At 46.0% G+C, this 16,068-nt stretch overlaps 1 protein-coding gene across 2 annotated transcripts in view; it reads left to right on the top strand.

The window, feature by feature from the left end:
- drosha (drosha ribonuclease III) overlaps positions 1–16,068 on the top strand; it is a 138,588-nt gene that overhangs the window by 11,946 nt on the left and 110,574 nt on the right. For both annotated transcript variants that reach the window (XM_068053778.1, XM_068053768.1), the window contains exons 7-12: positions 1,231–1,311; positions 5,670–5,756; positions 5,865–5,951; positions 12,963–13,034; positions 13,804–13,885; positions 15,467–15,541. In XM_068053778.1, coding sequence (XP_067909879.1) covers positions 1,231–1,311; positions 5,670–5,756; positions 5,865–5,951; positions 12,963–13,034; positions 13,804–13,885; positions 15,467–15,541 — 484 coding nt within the window. The remainder of the gene's footprint in view (positions 1–1,230; positions 1,312–5,669; positions 5,757–5,864; positions 5,952–12,962; positions 13,035–13,803; positions 13,886–15,466; positions 15,542–16,068) is intronic.

Genomic DNA, 16,068 nt, shown 5'->3' with positions numbered 1-16,068 from the left:
CATTAGTCTTTTTAATTTTGTTTTGTACCTGTCCACTAGCTTTGGTGATTTCTGTACTTGGGTCCCTAAATCCCTCTGCTCCACTCTCCATTCCCTGCTCATGTATATGTGAAGGCGATGTCATGGATCAGTTGTTTTCAACTACAATGCCCAGAGCTCATCACAACATTGTCAAGCGGAAGTCGGACAGTAAAACATCCTTTAATTGACCTGAGCAATTCTAGTTCCTGTTGATAAATCCTACGAGAGAGAGAGAACTAACATGGGCAATGTAGTTTTCTCCCCTTTTATCAGACAGCTCAATCTTGTACTATCTGAGTATGTTTCCACTTTTAAAAACATTTCTTTAAACTTCGACTTATGCAGAAATATTTTATGTTCAGTTTGAGCCCGAGTAGACTCGGTCTATATTCCCTGAAGTTTAGAAGAATGAGAGATGATCAAATTGAAACATGTAAAAATCTTTAAGGGGCTTGACAGGGTAGACGTTGTTTCCCCTGGCTGGGGAGTCTGGAGCACAGGGTCGCAGTCTAAGAATAAGTGTCAGCCATTTAAGACTGAGATGAGGAGAAATTTATTCGCTCAAAGGGTGAATCTTGGGAATTCTCTACCCCAGAGAGCTGTGGATGTTCAGTCATTGAGTATATTCGGGACAGAGATGGATAGACTTTTGGATACTAAGGGATATGGGGATAGTGCAGGAAGGTAGAGTTGAGATAGAAGATCAGCTATGATCTTATTGAATGGCGGAGCAGCCTCCAAGGAAAAAATGGTCTATTCCGGCTCCTGTTTCTGATGTTTGATGTTTAAAATATAATCATTTGTAATAGTTACGTGTGGGAAATGCATCATGGAAATTGTAATCTTCTGGCCTCTCACTGAGACAATAGGGATATGTTGACAACAGATTGAGGAAGCGGACGTTGAGAAGTTTTGCACTTTCCAATTCATTAGACCAAATTCCTAAGTACAGTACGTAACAGTTTTCTGTACTTAGATCAATGCAGTTTGTGAATTAGGTAAAAAGGACTCTGGGTGTTACTGGTAATTGGCCACAACAGCTCTTAATATTAAAATAAAAGCAAAATACTTCGGATGCTGGAAATCTGAAATAAAAACAAGAAATGCTGGAACCACTCAGCAGGTCTGGCAGCATCTGTGAAAAGAGAAGCAGAGTTAACGTTTTTGAAACTCTTTTGCTTTAATTTATTTTTGTCTCTTCACTCACAGATGAATGATGGTCCATTGTGTAAATGCAGTGCCAAGGCTAAACGAACTGGGATCAGACATAGCATTTACCCTGGTGAAGAGGTACAAATGCACTTTGTTTAACCAAGATGTTTTTGATTCTCACATGGTTTAAGAGAACTTTGCATATTTCTACAGATTTAATCCATATCTGGAAGCATTTCTAGAAGACATGTGTGAAAATCTGTATTTGATCCCTCTCCCTGGCAACTATCTGAAGCTGAGCTAGACTGTTTGCAACCTTGGTATTGTGTTTGACCACCCCCCCCACCCCCCCGAGGTGTCTTACTCCATATCTGCTCCATCACCAAGACTGCTTACTTCAAATTCCATGACATTCCCTCACTCCAACTCTGCCTTCGCTCATCTGCTGCTGAAACCCTCCTTCATGCCATTGTTCCCTCTACACTTGACTATTCCAATGCTGTTCCTGACTGGCCTCCCATCTTCTATCCTATATAAACTTGTGTTCATCCAAGACTCTCTTGTCCGTATCTTAACTCACCAAGTCCAGTTCACATCATCCCTGTGCTCCCTGACCAACACTGGCTCCCAGTCCAACAAGACCTCAATTTTAACATCCTCATCCTTGTTTTCAAATCCCTCCATGGCCTCACCACTCCCTATCTTCGCCAGTCCTGCAAGCCTTGGTGATATCTGCGCTCCTCTAATTCTGGCCTCTTGAGCATCCCTGATTTTAATCACTTCACTATTGGTGGCCTTGCCTTGTGTTACCTGGGCCCTAAGCTCTGGAAATTCCCTCCCTCAACCTCTCTGCCTCCTTTAAGACACTCCTTAAAATTTACCTCTTTGACCATGCTTTTGGTCATCTGGACTAATATCTCCTTACGTGTGTCGTTAGAATGGTAATTGATAACGCTGTTGTTAAGTGCTTTATAAATGGAAGTTGTTGTTTTACCCTGATCGAAGACGAGCTTGCAACTGAAATATAAATTTAAAAGCAAAATACTGCGGATGCTGGAAATCTGAAATAAACACAAAGTGTTGGAAATACTCAGCAGGTCTGGCAGCATCTGTGGAGAGAGAAGCAGAGTTAACGTTTCAGGTCTGTGACCTTTCATCAGAACTGGCAAAGGTTAGAAATGTAATAGGCTTTGGGGAAGGGGGGGGAGAAGAACAAAAGGGATGGTGTGTGACAGGGCAGAGGGCAGGAGAGATTAATGACAGATGTCACAGAACAAAAGGCAAAGGGAGTGCTAATAGCTGGAGTAAAAGACAAAGCATGTGTCCAGAGAGAGTATTAATGGCAGAATAATGAACAGCTCTGTCCAAAAGCAAAAACCTGAAAAACGGATTAAAGGCAGATACATGGTTAAAAAACTGAAATAAAATAAATAAATTTAAATAAAAATAAATTAAAATGAGTCATGCTCTGAAATTGTTGAACTCAACGTTGCGTCCAGAAATCTGCAGAGTATCTCATCGGAAGATGAGGTGCTGTTCCTCAAGCTTACATTGAGCCTCATTGGAAATGTGGGCATAAGAGCAGGGTGGAGAATTAAAATGACAGGTGACCGGAAGCTCGGGGTCATGCTTGTGGACTGGGCAGAGGTGTTCTGCAAAGCAGTCACCCAATCTGCGTTTGGTCTCCCCAATGTTACGGAGACGACATTGTGAGCAGCGAATACAGTACACTAAATTGAAAGAAGTACAAGTAAATCACTGCTTCACCTGAAAGGAGGGTTTGGAGCCTTGGATAGAGAGGAGGTAAAAGGGCAGGTATTACACCTCCTGTGATTGCAGGGGAAGTGCCGTGGGAAGGGACGAGGTGTCGGGGATGATGGAGGAGTGGACCAGGGTGTCGCAGAGGAAACGATCCCTTGGAATGCTGACAGGGGAGGGGAAGGGAAGATATGTTTGGTGGTGGCATCACGCTGGATGTGGCGGAAATGGCGGAGGATGATTCTTAGGGGTGGAATGTGAGGACAACAGGAACCCTGTCGTGGTTCTGGGAGGGAGGGGAAGGGGTGAGGGTAGAGGTGCGGGAAATGGGCCAGACACGGTTGAGGTCCCTGTCAACCACAGTGGGGGGGAAATCCTCGGTTGAGGAAAAAGGAAGACATATCAGAAGCACTGTTGTGGAAGGTTGCATCATCAGAATAGTTGTGATGGAGACAGAAAAATTGGGAGAATGGAATGGAGCCCTTACAGGAGGCAGGGTGTGAAGAAGTGTAGTCGAGGTAGCTGTGGGAGTCGGTGGGCTTATAATGAATATTGGTGGACAATCTATCCCCAGAGATGAAGACAGAGAAGTCGAGGAAGGGAAGGTAAGTGTCTGAGATGGACCATGTAAAGGTGAGAGAAGGGTGGAAATGGAAGCAAAATTGATGAAGTTTTCCAGTTCGGGGCAGGAGCAGGAAACGGCACCGATACAGTCATCAATATACCGGAAAAAGAGTTGGGGGAGGGGTCCTGAGTAGGACTGGAACAAGGAATATTTGACAAATCCCACAAAAATGACAGGCATAACTAGGACCCATACGGGTACCCATAGCAAAACCTTTTATTTGGAGGAAGTAAGTGGAGTTGAAGCAGAAGTTGTTCAATGTGAGAACAAGTTCAGCCAGGCAGAGAAGGGTGGTGGTGGATGGGGACTGGTTGGGCCTCTGTTCAAGGAAGAAGCGAAGAACCCTCTAACCGTCCTGGTGGGGGATGGAGGTGTAGAGCGATTGGACGAGCATTGTGAAGAGGAGGTGGTTAAGACCAGGAAACTGGAAGTTATCGAAATGAAGTGGGGCATCAGAAGAGTCACGGATGTAAGTGGGAAGAGACTGGACCAGGGGAGAAAAAAAAGAGTCAAGATAGGAAGAAATAAGTTCAGTGGGGCAGGAACAGGATGAAATGATTGGTCTGCCGGGACAGTCCTGTTTGTGGATTTTGGGAAGGGGGTAGAAGCGGGCTGTCTGGGGTTGTGGGACTTTGAGGTTGGAAGCTGTAGAGGGAAGATCTCCGAAGGAGATGAGTTCAGTGACAGTCCTGTGGACAGTAGCTTGATGTTCGGTGGTGGGATCATGGTCCAGGGGGAGGTAGGAAGAAGTGTCTGAGAGTTGGCGCTGAGCCTCTGCAAAGTAGAGGTCGCTTCGCCAGACAACAACAGCACCAACTTGTCAGCAGGTTTGATCACAGTGTCGGGGTTAGACCTGAGAATACGGAGTGCGGCAAGTTCAGAGGGAGACAGGTTAGAGTGAGTGAGGGGAGCGGAGAAATTGAGACGACCGACGTCTCGCCGACAGTTTTCAATGAAAAGGTCGAGAGTGGGTAATCGGCCAGAAGGAGGGGTCCAGGTGGAGGGAGAGTGCTGGAGGCGGGTGAACGGGGCTGCTGGTTGGGGGGAGGACTCCTGGCCAAAGAAGTAAGCACGGAGGTGAAGGCGATGGAAGCAGAGGTCAACGTCATGCCGAGCGCGAAATTCATTGAGGTGGGGGTGTAAGGGGATAAAACTGAGGTGCTAGATCTGTTCGAAATCTATCCCATTTAGCACTGCGGTAGTCCCAACACGATGAAGGGTATCCTCAATGTGAAGACGGGACTTTGTCTCCACAAGGACTGTGCGGTGGTCACTCCTACCAATACTGTCATGGACAGATGCATCTGCGACAGGTAGATTGGTGAGGACAAGGTCAAGTAGGTTTTTCCCTCTTGTTGGTTCCCTCACCACCTGCCGCAGACCCAGTCTCGCAGCTATGTCCTTTAGGACTCGGCCAGCTGGGTCAGTAGTGGTGCTACTGAGCCACTCTTGGTGATGGACATTGAAGTTCCTCAGTCAGAGTACATTCTGTGCCCTTTCTACCCTCAGTGCTTCTTCCAATTGGTGTTCAACATGGGGAAGCGCTGATTCATCAGCCGAGGGGTGGGGGTGGGGTGACAGTAGGTGATGATCAGCAGGAGGTTTCCTTGCCCATGTTTGACCTGATGCCATGAGATGTCATGGGGTCCGGAGTCAATGTTGAGGACTCCCAGCGCAGCTCCGTCCCGACTGTATACCATGGTGCCGCCGCCTCTGGTGGGTCTGTCCTGCCAGTGGGACGTTAGATACCCAGAGATGGTGGTGGTGGTGTCTGGGACACTATCTGGGACATCATAGTGCAAAGCTGCAACTGGAGGGGTCCAGGGCAGACTAGACAAATTGACCCTTGGTGTCTGGTATGGAGCCATTTGAACCTGAGAAGTTTGGTACTGCAGCATTGTTCAGTATGTGGTTTATATCCTCATTATTATCCTTAATCGTAAAGGATTTTTATCCTTGCTAAACCTGATGAAGCTACTTAATGGCCAGGGACCAACTGTAACTGTAGGCCATTAGTGATTGCAAAATGGCTGATGGATTTTTAGGTGTCTTGCTATTTTGATAATGTTGGGAAGCTGAAAATCATAACGTGCTTTGAAATTCTTTCATCCAGGCAAATGAAGCTTGTCGTCCAATGACTAACAATGCAGGGAAATTATTCCACTACAGAATTACAGTTTCTCCACCTACTAACTTCTTGGTAAGTGCTGTATTACCATCTATACAAAAACAAAGTACAAATCATTTCCAGTTAGAACTTGTGATGAATTTATCTTCAATCTCTAAACTAGGCTACGTTTTCTTTTAGACTGACAGACCGACCGTGATAGAGTACGATGACCATGAATATATCTTCGAAGGGTTTTCCCTGTTTTCCCACACTCCTCTGAATAATGTGAGTACCACCATTGTCAATTATCAGCCTATGCTTTATATAAGGTGCATTCACTTCTAATGAGAGGTGGCTTATGTCCTATCAAAAATACTGACTTGCGGGCACGCCGTTGGTTTAATTCTTTGTCACTTGAAATAATATGTAAACCCTTACAGTGAGGTATGTGCAGTGTAATGTGTCTTTTACACACCAAGAGCAAGGCTGGATTTTGTTCCCATCCCAATGGTGGGTTTCAGGGCAAGGCAGGGTGGGGGGTTGGTGGTGGTGCCAGAGAATCTGAGTAGCAGCGGCCGCCACGGAACCCGACACTGGGAATTCCGGGCCTGATCTTCCCGGCGATGGGGAAGCTCTGTGGCAGCCTCTCCGCTGCTCTGCAGCGGGACCCTGATTAAATATTTAAAATACCACTCTGGATAAATTTCAGTGTCATCTGCCGCGATCTTCCCATCTGTTCCTGATCTTGAGCTGGACGTGCGGCACTCACGCACCTTCACTTTCCCGTCCATGGGAAGCTGGCGCCACCGAGGAGGGGGATGGGTGAACTCTGCATTCTGCGTTAGATGTGGGGCGGGGGGGGGATGCGGAATGGGGTCAACTCGACATTATTTTATGGATGGACGGGAACGGGTGCAACTCTGCATTTTGTTTGCAGGGCTGGCGGCCTTGTAAAAATGGTGCCACGTGATTTGGAGGGGGGTGGGGGTGGTTGGCGGGTGCGGCCACTGTCAGTTTGTTAAGTGGCCGCCTGCCGCAGAATTGCGATGGCGCGGGTCCTGTGCGGGATAGCTGCCATTTTCTGGTGGGTAAACAAGATCCGGCCCCAAGTTGTTGTGATCTGCAACGCGCTGCTTGAAAGGTCAATGGAAGCAGATTCAATAGTAACCTTCAAAAGAGAAATTAATTAATACTTGAAAGAGAAAAAAAAAAGTTACATGAATACAGGGTAAGAGCGCGGGAGTGGGACTCAGTGGATAGCTTGACCAAAGAGCTAGCACAGATGCGATGAATTGAATGGCTTCCTTCTGTGCTGTATGATTTTATGACTCAGTAATCACATTAGCCTATGGATCCATTAAGGGATCCACTGAGAAAACCTCAGTTTATTGTTATTATTGGTGTAAACTGCTAGTTTTATCCTCTCCAGTCCCTGAGTTTGTCCTGTTTGTACGAACCTGATCCACTGCAAGTGAATCCTGAGCTGCATCTGGCGATATCTGTTACTCACCAGCTGACATGAAAATCCTCGGGTTCGTGGAGAAGCAGTTGGTCAAATGATTGGTGGCACAGAAAAAAAAAAATTGAGACTCTTGTGCAGATTACAAGGCTCGCAGGAAGCGCAGTTTGAGATGTTACTGAGTGAACTCTTTCAGATTCTGCAAAACATCAGCCTGTTTGCTGACACTGTTCTGACGAGAAGTACTGACGCTGAGCCTCCCATTTTAAGACTTGATTAGGGCCTGAAAGGTTTATAACTGTTGGAAAACAAAGGGCTGGATTTTGAGCTCCCATTGAGGCTGGGAATGGAGGCAGACAGGTGATAAAGATAACGCCACCAGCCTGCATGCCCCAGCTTCATCCGCCACCACCCCCCCCTCGGCCATTTTCCACCAGGCAGGATGGGAGTGGGGGCAGCAGATCCACCTGCCTGCACATGGTGGGTAGTCGATTAAATTAATTAATGGCCACTTAAGGCCGATTGAAGGAGGCTGACTGGGATTTTCCAGTCGGCCTCCAGGTTCCCGCAGGTGGCAGAGGCCAGTTAAAATGCCTAGTGGTGGCCTCCTGGTGGCAGAGGCCCCTCCCTGCCTGAGTGGGTGCAGCAGCAGCCACAGGCCGACCTATAGAGGGGGTTCCCCCACCCCCACAGTGGTGGCCCAGCTGCACCTGCACTTTTTATTTAAGCTTTGACAAAGTTGGTAAGAGGGTACCTCCATTTTGAAGCACCCTCTCCTGTACTTACCTTCCACGGCATCCTGCTGCTCCTTTCAAGTTGGAAGACCTCCGATTGGCCCTCCAGCTTTGAGAGTCCACCCGCCATCCTTAATTGGATGTGAGCCTGCCCTCCAGCCATTAATTGGCCACTCCGGGGAAAATCAGTCAGTGACTGTTTCCCACACAGTGCGGTCTGCTGACCCCCATTTGAACCTGACAGTGGAGTTCAGAAACCCCTGGGGAGAATGCTGCCCATAATCTTTGTTGCATTTCATGTTTTTGACTATTTTACCTAGGAAAGATTTCAGATGAATTCGTATTGATGTGCTGCTGTCAAGATAAGTTCAGCCCACAAGCAGTTACATCTGGAATGTAGGTGATCCCAGCTGTCAAAATTGCTCTAACCTGTTGTCGGAGGACATCGAGCAGGCCGTGGTATAGACCCACCTATGTCTGTCCACAATGAAAATTGGCCCAATTGCATTTTATTTTGCTTCCCAGCCAGCACATAACCGACAACAGCGCAGAGTGACGTCAATTCTGTTTTTGAACAGTTATTTCAAACTTGTGATTTAAAAAAGATTCGTTCATGGGATGTGGGCATCACTGGCAAGGCCAGCATTTATTGCCCATCTCTCATTGCCCTTGAGAAGGTGGTGGTGAGCCGCCTTCTTGAACCACTGCAGTCCATGTGTAGGTACACCCACAATGCTGTTAGGGAGGGAGTTCTAGGATTTTGACCCAGCGACAGTGAAGGAACAGCGATCTAGTTCCAAGTCAGGATGGTGGACTTCCAAAAGGCGTTTGATACAGTGCCGCACAACAGACTTGTGAGCAAATTTATAGCTCCTGGAATAAACGGGACAGGAGCAACAGGGATACAGAATTGACTGAGTGACAGGAAACAAAGATTAGTGATTTAATGGATGTTTTTCGGGCTGGAGGAAGGTTTGTAGTGAAGTTCCCCAGGGATCACTGTTGGGACTCTTGCTTTTCCTGATGTATATTAATGACCTAGACCTTGGTGTACAGGGCACAATTTCAAAGTTTGTGGATGAAACAAAACTTGGAAGCTTTGTGAACTGTGAGGAGGATAGTGTAGAACTTCAAAAGGACATTGACAAGTTGGTGGAATGGGCAGATAGGTGGCAGATGAAGTTCAATGCAGAAAAATGTGAAGTGATTCATTTTGGTAGGAAGAACATGGAGAGACAATGTAGAATAAAGGGTACAATTCTAAAAGGGTGCAGGAGCAGCAGGAGCTGGGCATAAGTAATTGAAGGTGGCAGGACAGGTTGAGAGAGCGGTTAATAAAGCATACAGTATCCTGGGCTTTAATAATAGGGGCATAGAGTACGAGAGCAAGGAAGTTGTGTTGAACTTGTATAAGACACTAGTTCGGCCTCAGCTGGAGTATTGCTTCCAGTTCTGGGTGCCGCACTTTAAGAAGTGAGGGCATTGGAGACAGTACAGAAAAGATTCATGAGAATGGTTTCAGAGATGAGGAAATTCTGCTATGAAGATAGATTGGAGAAGTTGAGACTATTTTCCTTGGGGAAGGGAAGGCCAAGAGGTGATTTGACAGAGGTATTTGAAATCATGAGGGGCCTGGACAGAGGAGATGGAGAGAAACTGTTCCCTCTCATGAAAGGATCAAGAACGAGAGGGCACAGATTTAAAGTAATTGGTAAAAGAAGCAAAAACGACATGAGGAAAAACTTTTTCATGCAGTGAGTAATTAAGGTCCGGAATGCGCTGCCTGAGAATGTGGTGGAGGCAGGTTCAATTGAAGCATTCAAAAGGGAATTGGACGGTTATCTGAAAAGGAAGAATGTGCAGAGTTACAGGGAGAGAGTGGGGGAGTGGCACTAGTTGAATTGCTCACTCGGAGAGCTGTGCAGACATGATGGGCCGAATGGCCTCCTTCTGCACTGTAACAATTCTGTGATTCTGGGATATTGGATGATATTCAAGCTTTGCTTACCCCCTCATCTTTCCACTTCCCTTATCTACTTCTGTTTTAATAGTAGCATATCAGACCCTGAAACACATTTATATTCGATTACAGAAGAAAATAAATCCTTCAAGTAAATATGCTGTACTCCAGCTGTATTGCCTGCCGCCAGATCAATGGTTTCCAGAATGTACCCACTCACTAGAATCCAATCCCCTCTCCAAATAAACTTGTGAAAATTACTCTTGGCATTTTTTTTTTTTGTTTTTAACTTGACAAGATGGCTCCTGGGCTGGAAGCTCCCTAGGAAGCTCCCTTACTGTTCAACGATATCCATGGCCATCTGCTCCCATTCCTAATGTTTTCTCCCCCAATCTGCCCTCTTAAACTGTTTAAATTCCCCTGGCTCTTTAAATCAGTTCATTTTAGCCCTATCTAAAAGCTAACAGTTAGTTTAGTGTATGTTACCTGGGCCCACTGCCCTCCCCCAGCCACACCTGCTCTTTGTTTTCTCAATGAAATTGATCCGGACGAAACTGACAAGCACAGCTGTCAATACTTTAATCTCCGATCCTGCTGTCTTCACCGCCCAGAGTGTCTGCAGCCACGGCGTGCGGTAAGTCCTTTGAGGTGAAGAAGGAGCAGCGGGACCCTAGAGAAGTCTTGAGAAAAGGTGCTCCGATCACCCAAAAAATCCACAAACGGCCCCCCGGCCGCAACTTCAAAGCACCCGCGGGAGATGGCTCGGAGAGCATCTGCAGCGCACTGTCGGCAATGCTGCATGCCTTTATTTAAACCACTGAAAAAAAAACCCTTAGTGAATGTAATCACCTCTGTAAGTCTGCCAAAAGATGCTTCACCTCCTGAAGGACGTGGATGAGTGTTCCGGACGTCGATGGTGGGCACTAGGGACCTTTATTACCTGCACCCGCTTTCCCCCCCTTCCCCTTCCCTGCTCCACCCTCTCAGCTCACCCCCCAACAGCCCGCCCCCTCTCGCACCATCTTCCCCCTGCACCCCCCCACCCCACCCCCTTACAGCCCCTTCGCACCCCCCCCTCCCTCCACCCTTCCCCCTCGCATCCCCTCCTCCCACCGGCACCATCCTACACCTGTGTAGGGGCCCTAACAACCCCACTGCCTTGTGGGCGTCTCGGGAGAGACCAAGGCTAAGGGAGTAAACCCTAACAGATAATCCGGAGCGGAACCCCGAAGGCGGTCATGTGTCACCTTTGGCATGTATCCGGCAGTTCCTGCAGCCATACCGGTGCCAAACGTCGTGCTCTGCACTCCTTTGGACCCCACCAGAAAGGCCGAGAGGGGGGTTTTGACGACTGGGCAACTCTTAACCTCCATAAACTTGCCCAGGCATGCGCCATGGAGAGGTCACTCCATAGTTGCCTCACAGCGACTGACACAACACGGAAGGCAGCAGTTACGGGTTATAAGTCCAGATAAATTGGCGTAGAAACTGGGCATACAGCCAACCAAATCAGAACTCAGTGATGCCATTGATTCTCTAGCATGGAAGATGGCAGGATCCCCAAAGACACATTGTACAGCGAGCTCGCCACTGGTATCAGACCCACCGGCCGTCCATGTCTCCGCTATAAAGACGTCTGCAAACGCGACATGAAATCCTGTGACATTGATCACAAGTCGTGGGAGTCAGTTGCCAGCGTTTGCCAAAGCTGGCGGGCAGCCATAAAGACGGGGCTAAAATGTGGCGAGTCGAAGAGACTTAGTAGTTGGCAGGAAAAAAGACAGAGGCGCAAGGGGAGAGCCAACTGTGCAACAGCCCCGACAAACAAATTTCTCTGCAGCACCTGTGGAAGAGCTTCACTCTAGAATTGGCCTTTATAGCCACTCCAGGCGCTGCTTCACAAACCACTGACCACCTCCAGGCGCGTATCCATTGTCTCTCGAGATAAGGAGGCCCAAAAGAAAAGAAACTTTGATTCTGTTTTATTTTTCTTCTTGTCAATTTGCTGCATCTATTCTAGACAGTGCTCATGCTTTTAGAGTGAGGTAGGTCATCATCGTGTAAAGGGGTGAACTGCGATGGGTCCAGTGGCTTTGTTCTCATCCCAGACTTCTCGAATGTAACGTTTATGTGGTTAGGTGCGAGAGCTATCGTGTCCTGTATTGTTATTGAATTATTTATAAAATAGCAAACCCCTCCAGAACTGCATTGCCAATTTATATGAATGAAAATACCAATTCCACACAAGCTTAATGCAGATATGCTGAGTGTTTGTAAAATTGAAGCGAAGTGATACAGCAGAAAGGGTTTCAGAGTTGTTGCTGATATGAAAGATGGGACAGTATATGATGGCTCGTGCTGTATTATTTGTGTCAATCGTGGCTCAGTGGGTAGCACTCTCAACTCTTAGAAGGTTGTGGGTTCAAGTCTCACTCCAGGACTTGAGCGCAAGAATCAAGGCTGACATTCCAGTGCAGTACTGAGGGAAGGCTGCACTGTCGGAGGTGCCGACTTTCGGATGAGACGTTAAACTGAGGCCTCGTCTGCTCTCTCAGATGGAGGTAAAAGATCTCATGGCACTGTTTTGAAGAAGGGCAGGAGAGTTATCCCAGTGTCCTGGCCAATATTTATTGCTCAATCAACATCACAAAAACAGAGTACCTGGTCATTATCACATTGCTGTTTGTGGGAGCTTGCTGTGCGCAAATCGTCTGCCGCATTTCCTACATTACAACAGTGACTACACTTCAGAAATACGTAATTGGCTGAGAAGCACTTTGGGACATCCTGAGGTGATGACAGGCGCTATATAAATGCAAGTTTTTTTCTTTTCATCCCTGTTGTACTTTTAACAAAGCCTTGAATAGTGCTATTTTATATGCTGTTACCATTGTATTACAGGTCTTAATTGCCCTGAGATCAGGAGGTATTTGAACAATTCTTGTGGTTAACTGGCACAACAGCACAAACACTTTCAACAACAATCATTTTAACCAAAATACATCATCATAAATCTCTAGACTTTTGTGTATTAATTCTGTGGTATTTCGCTGACAAAGTAAAAGTGACATTGCCTAACTAAATGTTCATTGCTATATATGTATATATAAATATTAATACAAAAGGTGTTTTTATTTTTGCAGATCCCTTTGTGCAGGGTGATACGGTTCAATATTGACTACACCATACATTTCATCGAGGAAATGATGCCAGAGGCAAGTACTGATTCTATTTTAAGAATAATTACCAGTGAAGAGTGGATAATCACATGGTTTTGAAGAGTCAAGAATTTGTGGTGATGTGAAAGATCATGTTGCTATATTTCAAAAAAAGGGGAACAGAGGAGGCTAAGGGCCAAATAATTGAGGTGTATAAAAATGAGGGGCCTAGATAGAGTGGATAGGAAGGACCTGTTCCCCTTAGCAGAGAGGTCAATAACCAGGGGGCAGAGGTTTAAAGTAATTGGTGGAAGGATTAGAGGGGAGTTGAGGAATTTTTTTCACCCAGGGGGTGCTGGGGGTCTGGAACTCACTGCCTGAAAGAGGCAGAAACCTTCATCGCATTTAAAAACTACTTGGAGATGCCCCTGAACGACTGTTAACTTCAAGGCTACAGAGCAAGAAATGGAAAGTGGGATTAGGCTGGATAATTCTTTTTCGGCCAGCACAGACACAAAGGGCCGAATGGCCACCTCCTGCACTGTAAATTTTCTGTTACTCGTGATCTTATGCTCGTTCATAACCTATAATAAAATATATATGAACTTAGCTGATATATTGTATGTTTTACAGAACCAATTTCTTTATCCTTTTTATATGTTTTTGATGAAACAAACTGAATATGTTGCACTTAATGTAAAGAGTTAATTAAGGATCAGAAATGACCAAATAAAAGGAGACCACTCGCTTTGTAAACTGTTTGTGAAGTTTTTATTTGCTATCAGCCTTTCATAGACTTGCAATTTTGTGTTTACTTTGGTTTCAGAATTTCTGCGTGAAAGGATTAGAAATGTTTGCCTCATTCTTATTCAAGGATATCTTGGAGCTGTACGACTGGAATATTGTTGGTAACGGAAACTCGAATGTAAATTTTAACATAGATGGAACATTATCTTTTGATCCTATTTATAGTCATTGACAAACTGAAATGCTGCTCAAGTATCTTTTAATCAGAGATTTTGTGTTGGTGTATGTTCAAAACCATTCTCATTCAATCAATTAATTAATATAAATTACAGAAATGTGTTTTGTCTATCTGAGAGTAGATCTTTCCTATTTTCTTGATGAAAATGTTGAGTGAGAGCTGTTCGGATGGGCCACATCTAGCAGGTACATCTTCAGTAATAAAAACAGAAAGTGCTGGAAATACCCAGCAGGTCAGGCAGCATCTGTGGAGAGAGAAACAGAGTTAACGTTTCAGGTCTGTGACCTTTCATCAGAACTGGAAAAGGTTAGAAATGTAATAGGCTTTGAGCAAGAGAAAGTTGGGTGGGGTGGGGGGGGGGGGGGGGGAGGGAAGAAGAAGAACAAAAGGGAAGTTGTGTGATAGAGCAGAGGGCAGGAGAGATTAAATGACAAAGATGTCATGGGAAAAAAAGGCAAAAGGAGTGGTAACAGCCATAGTAAAATTCAAAGCATTTGCCCCGAGAAAGTGTTAATGGCAGAATAATGAACAGCTCTGTCCGAAGGCAAAACATGAAAAGCAAGTTTGAGACTGGTACATGGTGTAAAAAAAAAACAATCAAAATGGCAGTCATGGTCTAAAGTTGTTGAACCCAATGTTGAGTCCGGAAGGCGGTAGAGTGCCTAATCGGAAGATGAGGTGCTGTTCCTCGAGCTTGCGCTGAGCTTCATTAGAACACTGAAACAGGCCGAGGACAGAATTGTGGGCGTGAGAGCAGGGTGGAGAATTAAAATGGCAAGCATCCGGAAGCTTGGGTCACGCTTGCAGACTGCGCGGAGATGTTCCGCAAAGCGGTCACCCAATCTGCATTTGGTCTCCCCAATGTAGAGGAGACAGCATTGTGTGCAGCGAATACAGTATACTAAATTGGAAGAAGTACAAGTAAATCACTGCTTCACCTGGAAGGAGTGTTTGGGGCCTTGGATGGTGAGGAGAGAGGAGGTAAAAGGGCAGGTATTACATCTTCCACGGTTGCATGGGACGGTGCTGTGGGAAAGGGATGAGGTGTTGGGGGTAATGAAGGAGTGGACAAAGGTGTCGCAGAGGGAATGATCCCTTCGGAATGCTGACGGGAGGGGAAGATATCTTTGGTAGTGGCATCACTCTGGACATGGCGGAGGATGATCCTTTGGATGTGGAGGCTGGTGGGGTGGAAAGTGAGGACAAGGGGAACCCTGTTGCAATCCTGGGAGGGAGGGGAAGGGGTGAGGGCAGAAGTGCGGGAAATGGGTTGAACACAGTCAAGGGTCCTGTCACCCACAGTTGCAGGGGGGTGTGGGGGGCAGAACGTAAGACCTTAGAAGAAGTTCTGAGTTATGTTTTGTGTTTGCTGATCCAATTATTCCTGGCCTCGAACCCCATCTCACTTCAAAACTACACTTTGTCTGGCTTCCCCATTCGCAATCCCACAGGCGGTTGATGTGCGTGTGCGTTATATATGTAAATATATCTTGATGTTTCCTAGGTCCTGTATTTGAAAATGGTGCTGCATCCTGTCCAAGATTCCACTTCCTGCCCCGCTTTGTTCGATCGATACCTGGTGAGTAGTAGAATGATCGAATAGTACAGCTCAGATGAAGCCCATCAAGTCATAGCCAGCTCCTTCAAAGAGCAATCCAGTTAGTAATGATTAAAAGATTGTGAATAGCACACTGCCAGTTGCTGTCATATTACTCGGGACTTGTGGTTAGAAGAAATATAGTGTGTGCTAATTGACGTTTTGCAAAATGGTAATGTTGATGTTCCCTCCCTAAGACAAAGACCCAAACTATGGTGATACACTATGTTCAATAGAGCACTATATGCCTCAGTGATTACCAGTATACCTTAGTAAGATGTCACAAGAACTCTGGGGAAACTGTCCTGTGTGTGTGAGAGAGTAGGTGTTCTGGTAAATATTAGTTAAGCTACTGATTAAACTGTAAAACAGAAACTGTCTGTGAGATCTTTATCACCCAAAAGATGGCACACAGGTATCTGACCCGAAGGATAAAGGTTCCTGACATTATGGTGGGTTTAATGTTAGGTAACAAGAGTTTAAGTCCACCACTCGAAGTTTTAATTCAC

This window comes from Heterodontus francisci, chromosome 2 (genome assembly GCF_036365525.1).
Source record: "Heterodontus francisci isolate sHetFra1 chromosome 2, sHetFra1.hap1, whole genome shotgun sequence".
In the NCBI taxonomy this organism is placed as follows: Eukaryota; Metazoa; Chordata; class Chondrichthyes; order Heterodontiformes; family Heterodontidae; genus Heterodontus; species Heterodontus francisci.
Note: the sequence above shows the minus strand (reverse complement) of the source record. Positions and strands in the feature narration are given on the sequence as shown.